Source organism: Camelina sativa, chromosome 1, assembly GCF_030686135.1.
Source record: "Camelina sativa cultivar CO46 ecotype springtype chromosome 1, ASM3068613v1".
Classification (NCBI taxonomy): domain Eukaryota; kingdom Viridiplantae; phylum Streptophyta; class Magnoliopsida; order Brassicales; family Brassicaceae; genus Camelina; species Camelina sativa.
Window position 1 is genome coordinate 3,113,670 of NC_141880.1, and position 18,341 is coordinate 3,132,010.

Consider the following 18,341-nt stretch of genomic DNA (forward strand, 5'->3'; position numbering starts at 1 on the left):
AAGAACAAGACCAACCTCTTTACCCTTTCCCTTACTCTCTCTCTCTCACAGCCCCGCACCACACACGTGTGTTTGAAGTATCAAAGTATGCAAATTAAATACATTAGTTTTTCGTTTACGAGTGTTTTTTTTCATAACTAATCTCGTTTTTCTTAAAAAAATATTATTTCTTTCTAAACGACAACTAATAACCCAATTTTCACTATCAAAAAGTCATATATTGTACTATACTCTTGCAAGGAGGCTTATTTTGAAGTAACTTCCATTTTACGACACAATCAACCGAATCTAAATAAAGAATTCGGATTTTGGATCCTTTGACAGAAACATAGAACACTATAGAAATTCAGAAATTAAAAGATCGATGAGTCATAAAAATCACAGCATCAAAAGCCTAACACTAACACAATCTAATCCAAACTTAAGAATACGTGCAAGATATATATATATATATATATATATATATAATCACCGCTTTATTTTTTAATTCATTTACACATAAATTTTTATGTTATATCAAAAACTCCAAGCTAGAAAGTATATAAACCAATCCCAAAACGAGCACAATTAATTACGAATTACCAAAAATAAAAGCATCATCATCAGAAAAATTGCGAAATGAAAACAATGTGCATGCAATAAACGTTTGTAAATAATACATGGCTTATTACTCAACAGCTGATAAAGAATCCATAATAGTAAGTATAGTGACCGATAATAGCAAGTAATGATGGGAGCACGGATCATACTCCTTAATGAATGAATACTAAATCAATGTAATCATCATACATCACGTAGGGAGGCTAACTAAATTCGATTCTCTAATATAACCCTTTTATCTCTTTTTACAAATCACGGTGTTGGACGAAGTCTACCATGAAATTACGTTATGAGTTTTCTAACAAACGAATTCCTTTTATAACAAGAAGATCACAGATCAAAATCTAGACTAAATTTTAGAAATTACAATAGCGAAACCCGAATCTATAAAATCAGGGACTATTCGATTCTTCGACTTGAACGAAGGGTAGGAAAGTAGGAAACCATCGGCTTCAAAACCCTTTGGGCCTATAAACTCTCATTGGGCTCATTGTTACTATTGGACTTTTCTTTAATTGTACGTGTATTTTTTTCATCAATACATTTATGAGTTTCTTTAACTTGGTCTATCTTTTTCTTCAGAAGAATATTTCTAAATTCTTTCAAGCATTCCCACTATGCTTCATATTAGATTATATCACAAATATTAGATGGGTTTTGTTCTTGAGCTTAATAACACTCGTTGACCAGCAACAAAATGTGGGTTCTTTGAAATGAGCATATATTAACCTTATGCTCTTCACGTCCCCACGTACGAACTCCTTCTTTCCCTTATAAAACAACATTATTATTGGTAAAGCCAAGAGACATAATTTGTTTTTGAGAGGTAAACATGGCTTCCCAGAATCAATACACAGCAATGGCTGTTTTCGCCACGGTGACGCTCTCCTCTGTCTTTACCGCCTCCGCACAGTATGATTCAGAGTCACAAACTGGAGCCTCTTGTTTTCCAGGAATGTCTTTCATCATGATCATTTCATCTTTCATCCTTTCTGGATTTGCCATTCTCAGATGGTAGATACTTTTTATATGTTCATCTGCTTTTACCCTTATGTTTTTTGGTTGTATCAAATCTCAATAATGGGAAAACATCATCTCTGTTTCTACCCTTTTTGCTTTATCAAATACACCCAACAGATGTTTTACTGCATAGAAAGAAAGAAACTCAGAAATTTTATTATCTCAAAAAATCTTTAACATGGATTGTTCTGAAAGCATTATTTACATTATTTGTTGGGTATATTCACACTTATTTACATAATTGTCTAGTAGACAATTTACCTATCTAATTATTATTACATTGAGTTTCTTCTCTGTCCTCCTGATATCTCTATGTAACTATTATCCTCTCTGAGCATGTCTTCATATCTGTAATAAGAAGATAGATTGAATCAGCCTACAAGGACAATTTTAGTAAGATAAATGGAAACAACAAAGATTTGCTTCACCTTATTTAAGAGGATTGTCAAAACTCAGAATTAACATGAGTTTGATTAGAAAATAACTTGTCATCACCACTTTGTGTTCTGTGTTGGACAAGAAAGAAAGTTAGTCATATTAGAGAACCAATAAGCAGACTTTTCATGGATTTCAAGTTTTCATCAACACATGAAAGAACATCTATCTCTGATAATAGCTATGGAACTTACTTTCGATTATCCCGGAAAGAGTATTTTAGAAAATCTGCAGGCCACCAAGTAACTCCGATAGCCTGATGATGATAGTAACACAGTATTAAAATCAGAGAAAAAGTAAGGGGCAATATCAAATGAAGTCTAAAGTTGATCATACTGGGACAAGACCTGATATTGTCTCCTTCTTGAGTACCAAGATGCCGTAAAACAACTTCTTCCAAGTGACCGTCAGAATATGCATGCTATATACCAAGCCCAAAAATTGATATGACTAAATCATTCGTCTGAAGCTTTGGTAAAAGTACATCATTTATATATACCTTGTAGAAACAACTTGCTCCAAATGGACAGCTTCCATTTCCAAAGTTGAAATGCTTACAGTCGATAGATCTGCAAGATTGGAATAGAACACAATGAAGAATCTACTAAGCATATCAAGTTAGCAGACAGCACAAAAATCAAGTCTTCGCAGTTAGTAAACTATATACCTCAGTTTTGCCTTGTATATATCGATAATTTCCTTTTTCTCTTCAGGAGTAGAGTACCAGACAACACTAGGGACAACAAAGTAAGAGAGTTTGCGACATATAGGACAAGCTCTCAACGTACTGTTCACATCCATTCCTGAAACAGGAGCACTGCTACGCCAATTACGAATGCACTGTATACAAAACGGATGATCACACTCGGTCAAAAGCCCAAACTTCCTTTCCCCTGGAGTGGCCTTTGACAAGACACGATCCAAACACACGCTACACTCGATATCTTGGCTACGTTTCAAAGCCTCGATGTGCTTTTGCTTCTTCACGCATTCTTTAGTGTGCTCTTCTCGTTCTTCAGGTCTAAAAGGATGCAAACACTTCTTGCCACAAGTAGCGCAGAGGTCTCCATGCATATGAGGACACTGGTTACCTCGCGGGCAATCACCAGCAGCAGCAAATGAGCAGATTGGGTAATCTCTTGGATTGATACAATAGACGTTAGAGGATTTTTCATCGCCTTGTTGTTGTTGCAGATTCCTCCTAGAGGGAGTGGTGGATGATAAAGAGCGATCAAGAGACTCAGAATCAGAGGTAAGAGGCGGTCTAGGAAGATTGGAAGAAGCTCTGACATGATCATATCTACATCTACTCCGGTAATAGCATATCCCTTTTTGGTAGAATGTGCAAACCTAATTTTACATATATAACCAAACAAGTTCAACAAATTTTTGAGACTCATGAATCAAAATTCAAAACCCGCATTAAAGAAGAAAGAAAGAAACAATCTTGAGAAGAGATTATATTACATTATTCGGAGGATCCTTGGAGTCATGAGAAAATTCACAATTTTCCCCTTTCAAGCAAGATCCATGGACAAAGAACTTGCACAGTATCCTAAAAAAAAAAAACAAGAAGGGTAAAGAAATCAATTGAACCCTCCAGAGAAACCAAACCAGCTTCAAAAAGCATCAACCTTTACACCAATAAGATAACCCAAAAGCAAAAAAAAAAAAAAAAAAAACACAAAATTGGAAGAGGTAGAGTTAGGATGAATCGAGAAGTTTACCTGTCGGAGGACATTTGGGGATTGTGCGGAGAGAAAGAAAGAGGAAAAAAAAAGATTCAAAAGGCGGAAGAATGAGAAGGAAGAGAGAGCTTTATGTTTGAGTTTTGTACGGTTTTCAATTGTTGAGGACACAGAGGAGGAGAATGAGAGAGTTGCATCATTACATTAACCCCCAAAAGTTTTTGAGATAGAGCGCGCTTCCACCACCTCTCTCTCTCTTTCATTTACTAAAATATCCTTTTCTCATTTCTTTCTTTTTTGGAAATTTTAAATAAGGGTTAAGACCATCATTACCGGCAGTAACTCTCTCACGTTACTTTAAAAAAAAAAAATTATTATTTTATTCATTTATTATCTTTTATTAATTGTAACCAATATGTGAATGACAGCTGTTAATTATTTGAGAGTATCGGTTCTTGCCATAGCAATCTGAGCATCGATTCTTTCCTTATTTTCTTCTCTCTCATCACTATATTAATTTTTTATCAATGAGTCACTTGCTTAGTAACTTCCACTAATAATGCCCTAATAGCTCTTTTTGAGGGTGTGATTGGTTCGTTTATGGGATATGGATCAGTGAGATGTGAATCTTGTGATATACTATCACATTGTATGTAAGAGCTTTCTTTTCAAGCTACGCTTCTTTCGGAATGAAAATCAAACAAGTTTTAAAACACAGTCGTTTGTTTACACATAGAACAACATTGATGATTCAACAAGTATCTTACTGTTACAGTCTAACACGAGACTACTACATACATCATAATAATACAACACACGAGACAAGATCGTCGTCGTCTCTCTCTCTCTCTCTTGCCTCTTATATGTACATAATATTATTACACACAACAAATCAAGCAGATTCTCTTCCACACACACTCACACTCTCACTCACTCACACACCAAATCCTCCAATTCGAAATTCACAAACCCTGTGGTACTTAAAACTTACCCGACCAGTTTTAAATGCTGTATCTCAATCGTCACACAAACTCCACCCTCACGAGAAGCTTCACAGATTTGTACTTCTCCCCTTTCCGGTTATGTAAAGGAAATGCTCTTATTCCTTCCTGTATCTCCCAAACAGGCAAGCATGTCTGTCCTCCAAAATCATCTTTCTCTGACATGTCATACTCATGCACTTCTAATCGCAGCAGAGCCAGCTCTGGAACGGTTAATGGGAACTCAAATACCTCATCCCAAGCTGGGATCCAGTTATCCTCCAATGTCTTCGTCTTCTTCATTATTGTATCCCCTGGAACTCCAGCTATACCAACCTGACAATGTATGTATCAAAGCTCAAATTATATTGCAATCAAAAAGACAAGGAACAATCCTATCTCAAAACATTGACGTGAGGTTTAAGGAAATCGAATTTACCCTTGTATAGAAGTCAGGCGGTGAATATTGGTCGAAGTGTGTGTGGCGGAAATCAAAGTACCAGCCCTCTCCCATGTATACAGTTACCTAAGGATAATAAAACCATTAACTTAACCGATTTTGTATTGGCAAAGGAGAGACCATACAGAGAATCAGATATCTCACCCTAAGTGTTGTTTTTACAGGTAGAGTAGCTTTTGGGTCAAAGATGTCATTATCCGAACCACCTTTCAGCAGAATATCTGGTTTCTTGATGTAGCCGCATCCGCCATTGGCTCTAAACATTCCTTGCATTAGCCACAATGATCTTCCATATCCCTGTGTACATGAAAAAAGGGATTAAGGTTGATGTCTTGTAAAGTGAAGCTTCTCCAAAATAACGAAAAGTTTTACTATTGTGTAAAAAGAAGTTGATACCTGCATATTGAAAGCCACCATTTGAGCACCGTGGCTCCAGGCAACCAATGGGTTGTAGTTTGATGAAGTAACTCTAGTTCCTTTTGGGTAAATCCTCAGCAAATTTTGTTGAGTAAACCTGCGCACACCATGATTAACAGGATTCATAAGAACTACAACTATTACTTTGAAAAATCAAAAACATAATATGACTATCATTTATGGGATTACCTCACAATCTGTTTTGCATATTTTTCAGCTGCCTTTTCAAGTTGTTCCTCGCTCAAACTAAGGCGTCTTACCTTGTCAGGATCTACCTTTAAACACTCAGTAATCCCACCTTTTGGTTTCCCAGCATGGATTGCAATCAAATGTTTATACTGAGGTGGTGCATTCTTCTTAGACTTATCTTCATCATCATCATCATCGTCTTCATCCTCGTCATCATCATTTCCATCTAAGTCATCCTGCACCAAAAAAGAAACTAACATCTTTTGAATATGAACAGCAACAGAACTGAAATGAAGATGATTTGTCTTGATAGACACCTTGGCATCACTTTTGTTCCTATCAATAAAGCTCGGAACTTCTCTCCCCCAAGCTTCTTCATCACCCAAGGATTTACCTTTCTGCACCACTTCCTCATCTTTACCTTCCTTGTACTCTTTTGGGGGTTTGGTTGAGATGATGATCCGTCTTTTTAAAGAGTTTGGCGATGGGAACTTCTTCAAAGATTCTCCCACAGGAGGAGTAAACAGAATTTCCCCAAATATCTCAGTAACCATCTATCAAACAACACATCTCAGTATTAATGTAATCATCAATCAAAGCGGAAAAACATAAAAAATCTCAAAACAGAAAAAAAATGCAGAAAGAGGTTACCTCAGCAACTTTAGCCTGAAGTTCTGGAGTAAGATGATCTTCAAGAGTTACAACAACAGGAAAGTCGGATACATCAAAGGCATGTGCTCTGATAGCTTTTAGACATTTGATCAACCCCACAGGTGCAGTGAGAGTCCTGTTTCAAAATAGTTCAGTAAGCAAAAAAAAAACGACAAGCATAAAGCACCTAACCTTGAATTCATTCGATTGAGTTCTAGGAGAATATCAAACCTTCCGTGAAGAACATCAATATCATCTTTGTTGGAGTTAGGCCATATATCCAATTCAATCACTCTCACACCTTTCTTCAATGCATCGATGATAGGCACCTCACTGCAGTCACTGCTAAGCTGATTGCCAGTTAAATATGAATTATGACCAGTGAATATGAAATAATGCGATATAGGAGCATCCATGTCTTGATGCACCTAAACAAAAAGGTCAAACAACAAATTCATTAGAGATAAGTCTAGAATCAAACAAAAAAAAAAATGAAAGCTAGCAGCTTAATTAAGTCACACAATAATAACATATGATGTATAGCCGGAATTGTAAAAAGTTCAATAATTGTATCATGGATTCTTGAGTCAAGAGTTCTTAAAAGAGTAACTGTCACATTCCTATTATGTTGCATTCTGAACTTTATTTTTACAGTAACTAGTAGACATAAAAAGAAAAACCATTATATCGCTTTAAACTCTTGTAGCCGACACATATAAAGCAAAAAAAAAAGAAGTTAATGGCTTCGAACTATTGAAATCAGTCTCTACGAAACACCCAACAAGACTAGTATTCCAAAATATCACTATCTCAGACCATATCCTCGGCTATCAAACAAGAAGAACGAAAATTCCCAATCCAAAATCTGAGTTACTGTCATATCAATCAAATCATAGTTGACTTAAAAAAAAAATCCTGAACTAAAAAAATCGAAACAAGAGAATGAGAAAAAAAGAAAGAAAACTACCTCATGAAGAGCAAGAGGAGGGTTGTTTTCACCAAAAAGGTACTTGAAGAAAGCATCAAGGTGAAGACCATTACGATGAAGGAGAGATGCAGAATTGATGATTGACTGTGCATCTTCCCTGGTAGCTTTGTCTTGCTTCTGAACATCAATCAGAAACCTGTGGAGGTGATCAACGGTCATAACCCCATTCTCAGAGTACTTTTCGAAAATGGTCTTGATCTCACGGGGTGCCTCAGATGCAGTGTAACGAAACCTCCGGCGAAAGCAGAAACACACTCTGTACGTTTGCTTCGACATGAGGTTTGTTTAACAAGAGAGACGGATCTTTGGGTTAATGATTGGGGAAGGAAGGAAGGAAGGGAAGTAGGGTTTGTTTGTGTGTGAGAAAAAGAATTAAATCTTATCGTGTTTTTGAAATCAGACCCAAAAAAAAAAAAAAACGAAACCAGAATCGTTTTATTTTTTGCGTGTCGCTTCTGCCAAAACAAGATTAGATTTTTCTAGTGAATCTCCTCCATGTAAATGTAAAACTAATAAATCGATCTTGTTGAACCTTGTCGGAAGTGATCTTCTTCAATCTCTCTCTCTCTCTAGTCGCTGTCATTACGAATATCCCCTCTGGCAAATTCTATCCGTTTGGGTTTTTTTTGTTGGGCCTTTTTGATATAAGATAGCCCATTAGTCGAATTTGGTTTTTAGGGTTTTTGTTGTTGTTTAAAGGAGCAATAAGAGCGTAACCTACAAAATCTTTCCTATCATCTCCTCCGCCGCTCCTCCTTTCTTGTAAAAAACCTAAACACTACTAGTCCGAGGAACGAAGAAGGGTACAGCTTCCGGGAATCCAGCATGAGAGCCAAGGTTAGTTATGGGGTTCTGATTTTTATGGATTTTGATTTAGTGCTGAGAAATCGAAGTAGTGTGTAGGATCTTTAATGGTCTTTTGTGTGTTTGGTTGTTACAGTGGAAGAAGAAGCGTATGAGGAGATTAAAGAGGAAGAGACGAAAGATGAGACAGCGATCTAAGTAGTAGATTCGGGTGTTTGTTTCGTGTCTTTTCTTCTTTTTGTGAACCAACTCTTCTTGTGGGAGTTTTGTTGGTTTTGCTATTTGAATGTTTTGTTGGACCAAATCGAATCTATGTTTTTGTATTAGAATTATGTTTCATTACATGGAATGATCCACATGAGTTCCTGAATCTCCGTTATTTTCTTCAATCTGCTTAGGTTAACTGTCTGCTTAGGATGAGATTTATCGTGGTGAATGTCGAACATTTGATATTAGAAACGATACGTGAAGTCGTTATAGATACATAATAGGGAAGCTTAATTGCAGTATGTTATCCAAGAATTCTTTATAGTACAGTCTCTAAACGACGTAGGTGAACGTGGGGTTTATCGAATCCTGTTTTCCAAAACGTCTAGTACGTGTGGGAATATGTTTTACTTAGGCATTGCATTTCTTAGTTTCATGTCGTTAAGGTTTCTATTGACAAAGTAAAATATGGATTGCCTCTGTATATCATTATCTGTCGAGGAAAATGAGATTCAATCAAAGTAAAATATCAACATGATTGTGAATAGGGCAAAAGTTGTTATACTTGCGCAACCAAAAAAGATGACAGAAACTCTTATTTATTATTTTTATTTCTATTTTATTTCTTTTGGCACAAAAATTGCGATCGTGTGTGCATAGACGCATTGTCACAATGAAAATGTACTAACAAGTCCATTCAATTATCTCATATTAACTACAAACAACAAAGGTGCAACTCTCAATCGGTTCAAGGAATCGAAAATCAAATGGAAAGAAATGGAGAAAGAACGTACAACTACAAACTCATACGAGCCACTCTCCTCCCAAGATAAATGCCAATGGCTTTCAACAACACAAAAAAAAATGACTCATCTAACCACCACAGAATATTACAACGAAATTGGGTTATTATCCACATTATTCCCAGACAAAATTCTGGTCAGATATTGTCTAAGACGAACACCTCCCTAGAAAATTGGGCCGACTATGCGTTTCTGATAACTCTCTCCAAATGCGGATATTAAAACATAAGTTCTTAGTAACCTCCCATCGGTGGCATTCCATATGCTGGCATGGGCGGCATTCCTGGCATACCACCCATTGTTGGTGGCGGACCATACCCACCACCACCTCCCATTCCTGGCATCGGTGGTGCAGGTAAAGCAAGTGGCAATAGCTGGGCGTACATGTTCTGTTTAACAAAAAAAAAAAAAAAAAACATAATACTCCTTTAAACTGTAGTTGTCAAGAGAAACAGTCCGGGTGATCGAGTGTAGCTGTGTGATTATTACCTGTTGGGACATGACCTCCTTCTCTTCCTGCTCTTTGGCCTTAACTTCTTTTTGTGCCTCTATCTTGTCCTTTATTAGCTCATCCACTTTGCCAGAGTATTCTCGGATAAACTACAAAGAAAAAAAGGACACGATTAAAAGAATTCATCATAGCGTTCAAATAATGGTTCCATCTCATCCAATAGAGAACTAAAAGAGTGTATTTGAGGGTAAGATAGATCACCTGGAGGAGATACGGGAAGGCAAAGTCCATCATATTGTTGATCCAGGCAAGTTCTAGAGCCACATCTGGTCGGATTAAGTCATAACATACAAAGAGACATGTGGCAAAGCATTCCTTTTTGCCCTGTATAATCAAGCACATCATAAAAAAAGGATATTATTTACCGATTATCTTTCCGTTCTACTTGGCAAAATAAATGGCTAGCGGTAGCATCTCTAAATGCTTAACCATCATCATACCTGTTCAATGAAATACACCAGTAGTTGTTCTGCAAGTTCATGTTCGCCGGATTGTGAAGCAGTTTCCATACAGTCTTTGTACATGTTGTCTTTCTTTGATAAAGCAATTGATTGCTTCCATCTACCCGCTTTTTTGTAGATATATGCAGCCACACGTCTCATTTCAACAAGCTCGTGCTTCTCGATCTGTTCGCATCATTCACAGGAAGATTATATTATCGCTCAGGCCATCGCTAATTATATTTATAAAGAGAGAAGATATTAAAGGTGTAGCAGGTTTTAAACTCTACCTTCTGAGCAAGGCCAATCTGGTCAAAGCTGTCATGTAAATCAATAGACTCCCGCAACCTATCATAGTCTTCTTCTTCCACGTATATCTCATTCAGAGCCTCATTAACAGCAGAGACATTGTTGCTCTGAACTGCAATCATGTATGGCTTGATAAGTTTTAAGTGACCAGCCTGAGATAAGAAGAAACTGACTGTTAAGTAATGCTTAATTGTTTTTGGAGAAAAAAACAAAAGTTATCGGTCAGCTTCTAACCTTCCGCATTATATCAACAACACGAGTGTGGTCTAGCCGCAACGCAAGCACGTTGAGAAGATCGTTGATTATATCAGGATGCTCTTGCAAGTAGAAGTGCACAGCCTTGTAGTACAATTCAACATTTGCTACCTTGGCAACAATGTCTTTAAACTGCATGTGCTCCCAAGCTTCAGGAGAATGGTTCATGACAGTGGTCGCAGCATTATCAAACTCATCATATTGAATGTACAGATATGTAAGTTCCTGCCAGTGCTGTTGCTCATCACAGGCCCGTATAAGCTTGGGAATATTGAGGCGAGTTGAAAATAACTTGATGTGTTCCATAAGTTTCTCATAGCGATATCTAGCATAGAGTACACCCAACTCGGTAAAGATACCCATGTGGGCACGTTCCAGCCCAAGTCCACTCTCCATAAGCGAGATTAATTCATTGAAGCACCCTCTGTTCTGGTAGTACTCGCTGACTTCTTCCAAGTCATCCACCTTAATAAACCAAAAGACCGAGTTATAAATGAGATTCATTGGGGTATATCATGGAACTTGGTATCATACACGATTGAAATCTAAAACTCATAACATGGAACTTTTGTATTAACTAAAGTCAGGTATTTATTCACCTGAATGATAATGTTAAGACCACAGATTTGGGCCAACCGGAACTCCTCTGCATCAACGCAAGCAAAGCAGACTTCCTTCCATGTCTTTGCACTGTTTGCTTTCCTTGCAGCGTCAACAGCACCTTGGAACTGTTGCAACTTCACAAGTGTGACAGCTAACTTACCCCAGTTTGATATGAACGCATAGATTATTTTTGCAGCCTCATAGAGAGCTTCATCATACAGGCGATCACCAACATTTTGTAGATTAGCAACGTTTGGCATCAGAATGAATTCTTCAATCTCACCTAACCTATCTATCTTTGCATATGCATAGATGAGCTCACTGTCAACCTTGGGTTCCTTCACCTTCTGTCTAACCATCAGAAGGTATTTGACCAAGTCATCATAGACATCAGTATCTTCAGAGACACGAATGACCTCCAAGAAATGAGTGGCATCATCAGCGCGGATAAAGGACTCAATTGCATCACTGACGAGTCCTTCCCTGAGTTGCGCCTTAGCTACTTGGCTCCAAACAGAATCTTCTTCGACCCGGAAAGCAAACTCAACTGCACGCTCAATGCTTTTGACGTTATCCAGCAATACATTGACAGCCTGAACATTTAAGTTAAACTTCTTGAAGATAGCAAATGCTTCCTCATACAATTGGGCTTCAACTGCGACTTCTCCAACAGCAGGTCCATCAAAGTTGTCCAGCCTATTAATGTAATCCATAACTCTAGATGGATCTGCCTTAATAGCAGTCAATATAAGCAGATTTTGCAGATTAAAATTCCCACTGAAGGCAGAATTTTGAAGAACGATCTTTTCAAGAAGCTCAATAAGCTCGTGTGGCAAATCAGCAGTCATGAATGCTTTAACAGCTGCAGAAACTTGCTCCGGGCTCTTGCTTTCAGGTAAAGCAGTAGAAACAACTTGGTCAATAAGTTGTCGTCTATACTCATTGTTTTCTTCGAGAACCTTATCCCAGAGATCACCATCCATCCTCTCCACTACATACCTACAATTGGAAACTCGAGTATTAATAATCTACAGAGACACCAGTATTTGAAAAGTAAGAATTTTCATAAATAATGATAAAATACCTGGCTTGTAACTTGAACAAAGAGTTTTTGTTAGTGACATTGATGAGTTCCTCATCACATTGTCCTCTTCTGTATGCCACAACCGCCAAGGTAGGATCACGTTTCTCACAGTATTTACCCACCACCTTAGAGTCGTAGTAAGGGTTGGTGGTCAGGAAATGCTCAGGGTTGTTGTTACTGTCTATGATAATTTTACCCAAGGCATTATGGACATGCACGTCTTGGCTTCCCTCACTAACTAGATGCTCCAAGAACTGAGTGAGGAGACGAAGTCGATTTCTGAAAAAGCAGAAACATATTAGAGTTTCCTAAACAAACAGATGTATGAACGGACACCAGAATGACCAAAAGGATTCACCTCTTCTCGCATTCCTCCACAAGTGGTTCAACAGGAAGCAACGAGCGAACAGAAAGAATAAGGCCTTTTATAAAATCTTCAGGGCATTCATCATCAAGCAACTGTCCCACAACTAAGGGAGCATTCGCAGGGTTCACCTTTACACGGAATCAGACATATAAATATTTTATTTAAAAACTGAGCTCCAACGCATAAAAATAGTGCCAAGAAACGTTATACCTTTTGTACGTAACCTTCAATGTAACGAAGCATGTTGTTTGTGTAGAGGTAATGAGTAAGATCAGGCACAAAGCCGAAACGGTCGCAGACATTTATCAAAGGTCGTGCATCAGGCAGCTTAGCTTCCATCAAAAAGTTTTTCGTCTTTTCAGCATCATAGAAGTTAGATTCTCTAGTTACACGCTCAACCTCCTTTATTTGACCAGTCTTAGCAGCAGCTTCAATGTACTTGAAGTGAATCTCCGGATCCTCACTAAACACAGAGAGAAAATATTGTCAACATGAGCATATAAATACAAGAATCATGCTTGTTTACAGGAACGAGACCAGATTTTATATAAATCACCTCATACTCAAATATGAACCTAGGAAAAAGTATAGCCCTTCGTATGACTTGAACTGCTCAAAGAGCTTAATACATGCATCAACACCTAGTTGCTCACAGTACTCCTTGCAAGCCTGCAATTGCATGGACTCGTTAGTGTCAGAATAAAAAATAAGATTCATCATATCATACAGAATCACACACCACTTGCCTGAACGATTATCTGCAGATTGCCTCTCAGGTTGACCAGCAACAGATCCTTCATGCACTCCATAGCCCAATCGCTAGAAAGAGTGCCAAAAAACTCAACAAGAGCCTGCATATTAAGCAGAGTATTATGCAACAACTTGACCATCTAGGAGTTTAGCAACCAAAATATATTTCAGAGGCACTACCTGTGGCTCGATAGCATGTGTGTTCACAATTACACGTTTTATATCAGGTAACTCTGAGTAATGCTGCACAAATCAAAAGGAAAAGAAGTTAAAATATGAAAAGATAATACATCTATTTTGGCCTTGAAAAAAAGGTGAAAAACGAGCACCAACCTTCAAGGATTGGATATAAAGCCCAGCCTTTTCACAAAGTTGGGCAACACGAGGCCGGTCATAGTGGCTGAACATTCCATTTGCTAATATCGCATCAGCCACATTAGGAAAGGTTACCAAATTGATCTCCAGAACCTGTGTTGACAAATGATTTAAGGAAAGAAGGTGAATCAAGAAAAGACGGAAAGATACAAAATGGCAACAATTTTCAACCTTAGTTTGCAGAAACGCATGCTCAGGTAAATTTGGCTTCAGCACATCCAGAAGGAAAGCAGTTGCTTCTCGGATCAGATTTCTCTGAAAAAACAGATATATTAGCACACGTTGCATCTACTGTATACAGTTCTGTATACAGGAGCATAACAAGTAATATTAGTGCATACAATACTTGTTCACCTACCTGAAGAAAAAGATCAGTGATGGTGTTGTAGTCAACTGGACAACCTCCTTCCATTTGAGACATCATTAATGCAAAATTTACCGCTCCCTGCAAATACCAATTAAAAGACTATTAATACTAATACATGCAAATCTTTTTTCATTCTATATAACGTCAGGTCAAAATTATTTAATGTTACCCAACAAATATCCAGTAAACTACGACCTTTCATAGTTTAATATGTTGAAAGTATCAAGAGTGCACCACACTAACCTGAGGATCTGTACGGAGTATGGTTTGCAGAAGAAACAGGTAATCAGGTGTGTACCCAACCTGAAGTCACAACATGAAACAATGGTACTTCATGAGCACAATAAACTTCAGGCTAACCATAGCAGAAGAGGCTAAACTACAGATCTTGTTGCTTACCTGCTTTGAGTAAATCAGTATTTTGTCAAACTCCCGTCTTTCTGCAAAAGCTGCTACAACTTTTGGAGTCGCCCGAGCTTTGATGTATATTTTCAGAGCAAGATCATTATCCACAGTCTGGAATAAGAAGGTATCGTTACAATAGGAGATATATAACACAATTTAAAGGAAAGATTCTCCATTTCAATATTACCTTGACAAGGTCTCCAAGTTCTTCACTGCATTCTAGCTTATCCTCTGCCAACCAGTTTTCCAGGAGGTTCTTTTTGTTTTGGTTCACAACAAGCCGAGATAGTTCCAGCGACTCATATGAATTGAGCTTCCCTCTAGTCAAAAGAGTCCCAAAATATTGTAACAGTGGAGGAGTTTGTCCAGCTTGTACAGGAACACTCTGCAAAATTATTAGTGCGACGTTGTCATTTCGAGTTAATATTACCTACATTTAATAATAAATATAAATGTTCACACATAGGTGCGTAGATATGGAACTGATACCTGAAATTTGGCCACTGTATCAGGTGTCCTTAGAATTCCTTGAGGAGATTCAGCAGCAAGCTCAGCAGCCTCCTTGTACTTTGTTTGAGCGAACAACTCTTGGAACCGCTGGACAACCTACAACATCCAAACTGAATATGAGAAATTTCACATTACCAAATGACATTCTTTTTCTTCAGCCTGCTATTTTTCAAGTAATCACCAAGACAACAGATCCATATAAAAATACGCATACCAGATTTTCTGCACCTGGGAGGTTCCCTCGTTTAGCAAGATTGACAGCAAGTTCCAAATTGTTCAACTGCGATACAAAATTATAGATTTCTTAGCATGGCATGATGATATGGGTAGCTTGTAATGGGAAAACAGCATAAAAGATTAACATACTTGACCACTAATAAAAGGTATAATGGTAGCCTCGTTTACTGTAGCCAAAAGAACTTGTCCTCGCCTATTAATGGCATAGAAACCCCCAACTGAGGAAGCTTCAGAAGTCAAGAAAATTGGGTCGGGACTAATCCGATTTCTGTAGATAGCAGAAGCAGTCTCTAGATCGTATACAAACAACAGGCCAAGCTTGGTGATAACATATATCAAGTTAAATTTGTGAGAGACCTGTCAGGAAAAGGAGAAATTAGTGCCAAGAAATTTTCACTAACAACTTACAAATATAACTGATATCAAGCAACAACAAACCTGCATGGCAACAGGAAAATCATCAGCAAAATCAGGGGGAAAAAAGAGATCAGCTTGCTTTTTTGTAAATGATGGTTTTCCTGGAAAATAAACGCCAACCTTTAAAGATCAGATGAACGCCAAATAAAAATGTTACAAAATACACTAAATAACTGGGAAAATATAGTTTTGTGTAGAGGAAGCTAACCGGGTTGGGCACCAAGTTCAATGACATGCAACTTTGATGTTATCTGCCCAGCATTAAAACTCTTGCTTGCAAAGGATATAAGAATAGAAGGATTCTCATTCCCAGGGACCTAATATTAATAATGTTGCAAGTCAAACTACAGTTCAAGATTAGACCACAGAACGAACTCGCCAAAAAAAACAAGTAGTTACCTTAAACTGCGCAAATGACGCAGCATGTGCCTCAAGGGCCTGGCTCCGCTGTTGATCCACGGAGAAAAGCTGCATATTTCCTTTTACTAATTGTTGTCTCTACAGAATATGATAATAAAGACAAGATCAGTCAGGAATTTGCAACATGACTGTAATTTTGATGTCCTTATTTAACCTAATATATGGCACAGTAAACCTACCTCAGGAGAGCCAGGAGCAATTCCAATTAAAACCAACCACTTCTCATTAGGAGAGCACTTATAGTTTATAATTTGATTGTTGGCTAAATTTGCCGTTCTATCAAACATCTTAACTGGCTCAGTATCACCTAGAAAACATCGAAACAAAATTAGTAACAGAAACACATGATATGAAAATTTTAACAGTATGCTGAAAGATAGACAACCTTCAATTGACCAATGATAAACGGAAGTCTGTGTGACCAGCCCCAACATCTTTGGTGTAATCCATTTCCAAAAGACAACCTGTAAAAACATGAAAGATAAATATTCAAAAAGAAAAAATTGACGGGAAAATGAGAGTACATGAAGTGCAACAGCAAAGATAGTGGGTTACAATATCTTTGCATCAACACTCACCTGCTCAGGCATCTGATGCGATTTCAACTTTGCTTTTGCTTCGATGTTAAATATCTGTAGATGATCCTGAGTAGTTCCTGGAACTTGAGCTGTAGAAAAATTAAACAGAAAAGTGAACGACAAAGTAAGGAAGAAAAAAGTAATATCCAATATACGGAAACATCCAACAAACAAGATTTCTATTCTAATCATGTGGTTTTAAGATACGATCCAATATGAAGGCATGAATACAAAGTTGAGAGCAAGGAAAATTAACAGATAACCGAAATAGATAACATATGTCGCTAACAAGACGAAGAAGCAATGTTGGCTCTAAGTAACACTTGAAAGGCAAACTCGAATGGGTGTCATGACTATAATCACGGAACAGCGATTTTTTCAATAGAAGGAAACAATTAAAATACCTTTTAAGGCAAGGATCCTCGAGTTTGGATTCATAAGAGCAGAATCTGCAGTAATAGGCCTTCTTAAAGGCTGCATCGGCATATTCATATCTATGATTACAACACTGTTTTGTGGTGCCGTCTCTCGTACACAGATATACTTGTCGGACTCCATAGTAACATTGGTAAACGTGATGAATTGCTGATTGATCCCGACGCTCGGAAGCTGCAAATCAAAAAAAAAAAAAAAAAATCAAAAATGAAGCGTTGTGTCACATTGTTCCATATACATAGTAATGAGATCCGAGTATATAAGCACATTGCACACTACACAACAACATAAAAATTCGGGATTGTAACACAGATCTGAACATATTTAGAGAAATTGAATCAGAAACATGCATTCCCCGAACCAGCAATCGGGTTTAAAAATAAAATAATAGAAGGTAAAACAACGATCCATCAGAATTCAGAACAATAGGAAGCTGGAATCAATAAAACAACAGTTTCAGCAGAGCTTAATTATTAGAGATGAGAGGGTAAAGCTACGGAAACATCTAAATCGAACAAAACCACGCTCGATCCAATGAGATACACATATATTTAAGAGTGATAAAGGAAAGAGAACTCACCGTCAGGACCTCCTTCATCGTGATAGGGGCGTTGGCCGCAGCCATGTTTGACCACTGATCGCGGTAAGAGAAAATCCGAGGTTAGATATAATCAGATCCACAGCCGAGAAGGAAGCACCAACGGCGAGGAGAGGGAACGTAGACGAGAGAGAGGGAGAGACCGGAGGAGAAAATAAAATCGCTCGCTGCCAGTCAGATCTGAAGGCAAGTGAACGAGAGTAGGAGAAAGGGGAGAGAAAAAAAAATGGTCTAGTAATAAAAACAAATATATAGGTGTAGTAAGACTTACATTGTAAGAAATAACGAGAAGCTATCCGATCTTACATCTATAACCAGGCCCGGCCTGGATTGTACCTTAATGGGCTTCACGCGTCTACGTTTTTAAAATCCACGATACTAATAATCATAATATGATTATTGTCTAAAATTATTAGAAAAAACGAATTCTAATTTAGG

The 18,341-nt window shown here is 37.7% G+C and overlaps 3 protein-coding genes and 1 long non-coding RNA gene across 4 annotated transcripts; 1 reads left to right on the forward strand and 3 right to left on the reverse strand.

The window, feature by feature from the left end:
- Positions 1-1,756: 1,756 nt before the first annotated feature.
- On the reverse strand, positions 1,757-4,037 carry LOC104742373 (E3 ubiquitin-protein ligase makorin). The gene is made up of 8 exons (XM_010463407.3): positions 3,783-4,037; positions 3,523-3,610; positions 2,723-3,405; positions 2,555-2,624; positions 2,403-2,476; positions 2,250-2,311; positions 2,049-2,126; positions 1,757-1,968 (listed from the first exon to the last, which is right to left on the reverse strand). Exons 1-6 carry the CDS (start codon positions 3,794-3,796, stop codon positions 2,275-2,277), a joined length of 966 nt encoding a protein of 321 aa, XP_010461709.2. The 5' UTR covers positions 3,797-4,037; the 3' UTR covers positions 1,757-1,968; positions 2,049-2,126; positions 2,250-2,274.
- Positions 4,038-4,464: 427 nt separating this feature from the next.
- Positions 4,465-7,947, reverse strand: LOC104742470 (phosphoinositide phospholipase C 2). Its single transcript, XM_010463510.3, has 9 exons — positions 7,408-7,947; positions 6,672-6,868; positions 6,441-6,576; positions 6,107-6,343; positions 5,790-6,025; positions 5,580-5,697; positions 5,328-5,480; positions 5,163-5,249; positions 4,465-5,059 (listed from the first exon to the last, which is right to left on the reverse strand). Exons 1-9 carry the CDS (start codon positions 7,702-7,704, stop codon positions 4,766-4,768), a joined length of 1,755 nt encoding a protein of 584 aa, XP_010461812.1. The 5' UTR covers positions 7,705-7,947; the 3' UTR covers positions 4,465-4,765.
- Positions 7,948-8,125: 178 nt separating this feature from the next.
- On the forward strand, positions 8,126-8,602 carry LOC104742564 (uncharacterized). Its single transcript, XR_760555.2, has 2 exons — positions 8,126-8,265; positions 8,369-8,602. It is a non-coding gene; the product is annotated as an uncharacterized LOC104742564 (long non-coding RNA).
- A 517-nt stretch (positions 8,603-9,119) lies between these two features.
- LOC104742627 (clathrin heavy chain 2) lies at positions 9,120-18,237 on the reverse strand. The gene is made up of 30 exons (XM_087451127.1): positions 17,886-18,237; positions 17,275-17,479; positions 16,871-16,959; positions 16,678-16,756; positions 16,472-16,599; positions 16,272-16,370; positions 16,081-16,189; positions 15,894-15,973; positions 15,585-15,812; positions 15,433-15,498; positions 15,198-15,314; positions 14,896-15,093; positions 14,703-14,819; positions 14,547-14,606; positions 14,295-14,381; positions 14,108-14,191; positions 13,895-14,029; positions 13,742-13,804; positions 13,558-13,662; positions 13,368-13,480; positions 13,022-13,274; positions 12,803-12,939; positions 12,445-12,723; positions 11,357-12,359; positions 10,737-11,222; positions 10,484-10,654; positions 10,194-10,379; positions 9,955-10,077; positions 9,732-9,842; positions 9,120-9,631 (listed from the first exon to the last, which is right to left on the reverse strand). The coding sequence occupies exons 1-30, from the start codon at positions 17,928-17,930 to the stop codon at positions 9,476-9,478; spliced, it is 5,112 nt and encodes a 1,703-aa protein (XP_087307253.1). The 5' UTR covers positions 17,931-18,237; the 3' UTR covers positions 9,120-9,475.
- Positions 18,238-18,341: the final 104 nt, after the last annotated feature.

Excerpts from the sequence above, each read along its gene's own strand:
- LOC104742373 (XM_010463407.3), bottom strand. Across the intron at positions 3,406-3,522 it reads CCAAGGATCCTCCGAATAAT|GTTTGCACATTCTACCAAAA; the intron begins GTAATATAATCT and ends ATGTAAAATTAG. Across the intron at positions 2,625-2,722 it reads ATATACAAGGCAAAACTGAG|ATCTATCGACTGTAAGCATT; the intron begins GTATATAGTTTA and ends CCAATCTTGCAG.
- LOC104742470 (XM_010463510.3), bottom strand. The coding sequence starts at position 7,704 with ATGTCGAAGCAAACGTACAGAGTGTGTTTCTGCTTTCGCCGGAGGTTT. Across the intron at positions 6,577-6,671 it reads ATTGATGTTCTTCACGGAAG|GACTCTCACTGCACCTGTGG; the intron begins GTTTGATATTCT and ends ATTTTGAAACAG. Across the intron at positions 6,344-6,440 it reads TTCAGGCTAAAGTTGCTGAG|ATGGTTACTGAGATATTTGG; the intron begins GTAACCTCTTTC and ends GTTGTTTGATAG.
- LOC104742627 (XM_087451127.1), bottom strand. The coding sequence starts at position 17,930 with ATGGCTGCGGCCAACGCCCCTATCACGATGAAGGAGGTCCTGACG. Across the intron at positions 14,820-14,895 it reads AACTTGGAGACCTTGTCAAG|ACTGTGGATAATGATCTTGC; the intron begins GTAATATTGAAA and ends TTCTTATTCCAG. Across the intron at positions 10,078-10,193 it reads TGGTGTATTTCATTGAACAG|GGCAAAAAGGAATGCTTTGC; the intron begins GTATGATGATGG and ends TTGATTATACAG.